The 6022-nt window shown below is 43.3% G+C and overlaps 1 protein-coding gene across 4 annotated transcripts in view; it reads left to right on the top strand.

Annotated features, from left to right (window-relative positions):
• The first annotated feature begins 4114 nt into the window (after positions 1–4114).
• The window catches only part of LOC143491017 (acylamino-acid-releasing enzyme), a 7413-nt gene continuing 5505 nt past the window's right edge, over positions 4115–6022 (top strand). Inside the window, exons 1-6 of one of the 4 annotated variants that reach the window (XM_076989647.1) lie at positions 4115–4208; positions 4632–4839; positions 4943–5069; positions 5284–5368; positions 5456–5531; positions 5664–5797. In XM_076989647.1, the coding sequence (XP_076845762.1) occupies positions 4692–4839; positions 4943–5069; positions 5284–5368; positions 5456–5531; positions 5664–5797 (570 nt within the window). In that variant the 5' untranslated portion in view covers positions 4115–4208; positions 4632–4691. The other 3 variants (XM_076989649.1, XM_076989648.1, XM_076989650.1) reach the window with 3 other exon arrangements.

Below are 6022 nucleotides of genomic sequence, written 5' to 3'. Positions count from 1 at the left end.
GTGTCTGTGTGTGTGAAAATGAGAGCCTGGCCTTTTGTGTGAGTGCGTGTATGTGTGTTCAAGAGGTGGAGCTTTGTGTGTCAGGACACAAACATGCTAATGGAGCATGAAGCCCACAGTTCCCGTTTCTTGGTGATGTTGCCATAAACCTTCTCAGGAGATGTGTCAGTGTCTCAGAGCAGCATCCGTCTCCTTAACAGCTCTCTCACTGCCATTCCCAAGACCATTGTGTCACTTTCAAAACATGTAACAAACAGCTGACACACAGATTAAACACTTGCATGGAAAGTGTACATTTTGAACTACTGATTGGCAACTGATTTTAAAACAGATAAAAGTGACATGAGGGGAATACAGCTGCTCCCTCTGTTGGCTAAAATATCGAAATTCTGCAGGTTTTCACTAATTTGGATTTTTTTTAAACATTAGATTTCTTTCTGCCATTAATCAGGATTAATTAATGACCGAACACAAGTCTGAATATTAGTCTCAAATAATGATTAACCTTGTATCTGATTCATGAACTCTTTTTTGATAAATGAAATGTATTCCAGTGACAAGAGGCTACATAGCATGACTAGTCTGAATGAAAATTGTGGAAGTTTGTAAAGTGTTGCCTCCACGGACGTAATTTTGGGGGGGGGGGGGGGGGGGGGGGGGGGGGGGGGGGACGACATGTCCCCCCCACTTTTTCAAAAGCCGGTTTTGGTCCCCCCCAGTTTTTACGGTTAAAACCAAATATTTAAATAGCGATGAATCCATGTCCCCCCCACTTTTGAAATCAAAATTACGTCCATGGTAGCCTCAGCTTCAGTTCCAATACTAAATGAAAAAGCCCAAATGATTCACTGGGAATTCATCTGGCCTTGGTACGAAAATAAAGGATGAGAATGTGTTTGAAAAGCCTCTGTGTCCACCACCTTGTGCTTGTAGGTGTAGAGGTTGAAGTGAGACCACTGACCTGCTGCCTCACCTGAACATCACCACACCTCCATCTGGAACACCTACATGACTAACACTCTCACCAAACAGAACACAGCGAGCTACAAAGAGGCAGAGGGTTGTACATGTGAAACTACTGCGTATCTTAGTTTGATCACATTTATTATTTCAATCATTGAAGACAACTGAAAGACAATTACATATAAGATTTGATTAAACGCATGGAAATCTCCAGGGATGTGGGGGATGTAGACTGCTGCTTGTATAAACTGCATGCATGTGAAAAGCTGAGGATGGTATAGGCTGAGTTTCCTAAAACCACTGACATAGAGACTTGTCAAATGGGAGAGCGAGTTTCACGTTGAAAACACACCCCGGAGATTCAACACAGTTCTTAATTCATTCACTATTTGATTTAGTAAGAAGTCTATTTACAAGAGCATTGACACTTTTGTTCTCTTTCTGTCAGTGAAAGTGTATTAGACGAGGCTGTGGAAACTGTGAGAAGCCATGACACGTACTCATGCAGAAAATGGAGACGTAGATCATAGACGTAGGGATGTAGAGACTCAGTGAGAATATTTATTTAGAGGATTTAGCATGTATTATCAGCTGAAAAGGAACTGATAAACAAACATTCAGAAGAATAATTCTTACAAAGGAGATAGCAGAGATAAGCTAGTGGCCCAGAATGGTAGTTTGACATAGTGAACGTTCTGTCTGTCAGTAGTCTCATTTAAACATATTTGTTAATTATGAGAACACTGTGTTGATGGGACCAAATCCCAGGAGTGAGGAGAAAAGTTCACTGAAGGTCAAGTAGCCAGATTGATTGATTGATTGATTGAGGAACACAGCTATTGAAGCACAAGAAGATGGGTGAGTCAAGCCTCAAGTGTGACTGTGGATAAGGAACTTCTGCAAAAGCTGGAGGAGGAGACACCAGAGGATGGATCAGTAGGAAAAAGGAAATGAAAGCTTCACCATATAAGGCCTGATGGTGCTTAAGGTGGGAGGAAGTTTATTGACTGCTCTGAAGATCCTGGGCCTCTTCCTTTAGGGCACAGCTGTGGCCAAAAGGCTAATAATCTGGGCTTGGCCCATAAGGTTGATGGTTCCACAACCAGCAAACAGCAGTAACCTTGGCTGAAGTGTCCTTGAATGAGACACCGGCGGGTTCCTGCCCACAGCTCTGGACATGTGTGTGTTCAGTCTGGAATGGGTTACATGCAGAGGAATTAATAAAAGGTTCTTCTTTATAGCCGGGACATTTCAGGTAGTCATTATTCATTCATACCAGTCAAGGCTTGTTTTATAAAATTGTGCCCACCGTAAGAAGCCTGAGATCTGTCAAGACAAGACAAGACTACGTTAATGTCGGAGAAGTTATTAAAATGTCTGCAATTAAAAAATCCATAATACTGCCGTGAGAAGACGGAGCCGGGCAGGGAAGACCCCTCAGCTAAGGGATCATCAGAAGACATGAAGGCATGAACTACCAGTAGTTTTTTTTACAAAAAAAGATGTTAAAAGATCTAGATGTCTAGATTGTTTATTTATTTATTTATACATTACACATTTTTACATTTTCAAAGTATTGGGATCACAAGCTGCCCTCTCAGTGAAAGACTACTGTGTTGCATCAAGTGTACTGTAATATGTTCTTCACTTCACATTGTTGGTCCTTGTGTAGTGGACCCTGAGGTCTGGTTCAGCCCCAAACTGAAAGGTAAAAGGGTTTTTACCATCCCACCTGAAAATGAGAGCTGTGATACCACCCCTGCACCTAATACCACCCCAGAGTTGGACCATTGTCCTCAGCTCCTCATGTGGACATGTCCAGTTCATACTTACCTGCCTATGCTTCAGTATATGATTGCTGCCACGTGGTTGTGTCTCTCAATGGCACAACTTCCTGCCAGCATCCTTCGTGCCATCACCAGGTACTGGAGTGTCTCAGGGGCTCCATGGCACAGTCTGCACCTTGGGACTCATTTGCAGTGACACACAGCTGCTTCTCCTAACCTTGGCGCTTTTGCTTATGCTGCCATGACTTCCACCTCTGCACTGCCCTCCAGCGATGCCTAATCCAGCTACTGGCAGGACTGTCACCTCAGTATATTCTATCAGAGGGCTTATCCGGTCACGGCACCTCCGCTGTTTCCATGGTATCCATGTGTCCTCTCTGTTTAAAAGTGTCCTGTAATCATCATCCATGGGGGCAGTTGCTTGGATGTGCTGTGTCTCCCTCTAGTTAATGGATGTTGTGTTTTGTGGGCCCTTCGCCTCCTTCTGGTTGGGTTATTGCGTGTGGAGTCAGGATCTTGGGTGGAGGCCCCCATGTGTTGTGAGGAGTTCTGATCTACATGTTGGGATCTTCCAGCATTTTGCAACTGCTGGGCATGTTTGTGGCCTTTTGTGACTGACAGGAGATGTTCGTTCACCGCTTTGATCTTTTAATTCCCATTAAGCTGAAACTCGAGCATCTGTCTTCACCCTGCAGAGGTTCTTGGATGTTGCTCTTGTTCTTGTTTGGATCTCATGGTTCCCATGTCATCGAAGAATCCCCAGGTATTTGTATCTGTCCTCCAGGTGTGTTCTGTACCCAAATGGTGCCCAGGATTCATTAATGACTCAATTAATGACTGTCTGTGGGTGGTTTTTTGAGTCTCTGGCAACATTTCCAAATTACTTCTGGGATGTTCTCAAGTTCTTGCACGTCTGCTAATTTATTGGTTAGTATCCCTGACACAAGCCTCCATGTTGTAGTCAGACAAGTTATTGAACATTAGTGTGATGGTCCCTTAATGACAAGAACTGTCCTACCTTACATAAAGCAATTGATTCTGATTTGTAGTTATTTTTATTTCTAATAGATCTTGTTGAATTATAATTTCTATTTGGCTAATCATTTGAGATGTTAGTCTCTCTATTGTCTTGTTTCTTTTACTTAGTTTCTATATGCATATTTTTTTTATCTTCAAAAGCATTTAGTTGATCTCTCCCTCGTCACATTGCATCTTTTAGCAGTAATTATGTTATGATATTACGAAAAGCTGTATTATTACTTGTTTTTCTCGTGATCTTTTATTTGTTTTGTCTTTCCATAACTTGCAACTTCATTTAAAGACAAATTTACCGACTCTGTAATTCAGTGCCGAAACTGCCGAACAGAAATTTTAACACTCCTTTCGCAGTCGTGAGTGGTGCCGTCCTACGCGCATGCGCAGAAGTAGCAAACTGGGCAACAGAGGCGGCAATAAAGGGTTTGTGTTTCTATTGCTAGTGTCGTTATATCAGCGGGGTCTTTCTCGTGAAGTATTTAACGTAATCGCTAAAAGTCTGCAGGTTTTTACTTTATTTTTGTCATATAGCCCCGCTTGCTTCCTCAAGCCGTAAAATAATGTTGTAAACATTGTCGTGGAAGTAAAATTATTTTTTAAACCTGTCATTTTCTTGCATTAGTCCTCGCTGTTAGTAAGATGAAACGTCCCTTTAACACTTTCGACAAGATCTATCATGTCCCACTAGAAGCTAAAGGTTAATAAATAAATAAATAATAATAAAAAAGACATGTATAACCGCATTTGCTGCATGCTATCATTTCTTGGCACCCATCTATAAATGTTAAGGTGTGAAGGTTGAAACGTCGTCATGTCTGATGATTAACGGAGACATCATTTGTGAAGGCTGTTTTAGATGTCCGAGTTGCTGAAGCTGCCCATAACGTTTCCTGTAGATGATGGACGATGGTGGACGGTGTGATAAAAGATGTGTTCAGGCAGTTTAACAGGTTTCCTGTTCCTGTTTCTGCCTCCGTTACTGATGAAAAGGACGTTGGCTTTGGCTTTGATTTTCACCCCGGGACCAGGAAAGAGAACTTCACCATAATTGCTGGTAGACCACAATGAAAGTCTTATGTTTACTCTTGGCTCAGGTGTCCTATGTTTTTTTTATTATGTGATTACTCTCTTTCTTGTGTCTTGGTCTCTCTCTGGAGACTGGAGTCAGTGTGAGGTGGACAGAGGAGTCCGGCTGCATTACTTTCAACAGTGGACTTTGCTGTGTAATCAAAGGGGCGTGGAAAACATCGTGTCTCACGGACCATGCGTAAACACACATGGAGAGTAAGATTTGTGCACACACACATAAACACTTTACACAACGACACACACACATACTGTCACACAGCCCACACCTGCAGAGAGATGTAGGAGCCCATGGCTGCCCAGAGCCTTACAGATGGGTTCATGCAGGGATAACCCAAAGCAGTGAAGAGCCTGTAGCAGTGGAGGCACACGTGCACCTCTCATCTCATTCATCCTCCCTGCTCACGTTTAGGCTGCTTATCAGCCACTCCTCTTCTGGAGCACGCAGGGCGGTCGTCCGGGAGACCGGCACACGTGGGGGACGTCAGTACCTTGAGGTGACTATGGCAGTTCAGTCAAGAACAGTCAACTGATTAGCGATTGGTGTTGGACATTTTGATGAAGGCCGTGACGTCACTCCTCAGGTGTGGGGCTACAGTGGACTGGAGAGAAGCTTTGACCTCACAGCCCTCAACAAACACGGAAAAGTCTACGAAGAGGGTGGTGCAACTTCTGCCATTTTAATCCTGTTCTGTGTTTAATTCTGCATTGATCATGCACATCAGTCACGTGAGACATTTATTTGTGTGTGTGTGTGTGTGTGTGTGTGTGTGTGTGTGTGTGTGAACGTAGTGCAATTTGCTTGTCTAGCCTGGTCACCGTGTGAGGACAGGTTACTGTATGTGGCGGAGAAGAAGAGACCGGGACCATCGGCACAACCGACGTCATCCAGTGATGATGCAGGTCTGATGGTGTTTGAAGAAGAGGTAGAGTAACCTGTTTGTTTATTTGTGCTGAAGAGTGTTCTTTACGATTCACTAGTCTGTCATTCTGCACAGCTGTCGTTGTAGTTTGTTCTAGTTCTGTCAGTTGGAGAATGGTGACTGGGTTTAGCAGCTAGGAAATCAGCATGGAGTTTACGAAGTTCGTTGATTTCCTTCGGGATCACTTCAATTCAAAGTGTTGAACTGTCAGCCTCATTAGGGAGAATT

The sequence above is a fragment of the Brachyhypopomus gauderio genome, unplaced genomic scaffold, assembly GCF_052324685.1.
Source record: "Brachyhypopomus gauderio isolate BG-103 unplaced genomic scaffold, BGAUD_0.2 sc69, whole genome shotgun sequence".
Taxonomy (NCBI): Eukaryota; Metazoa; Chordata; class Actinopteri; order Gymnotiformes; family Hypopomidae; genus Brachyhypopomus; species Brachyhypopomus gauderio.
This window is presented reverse-complemented; position numbering and strand designations above follow the sequence as displayed.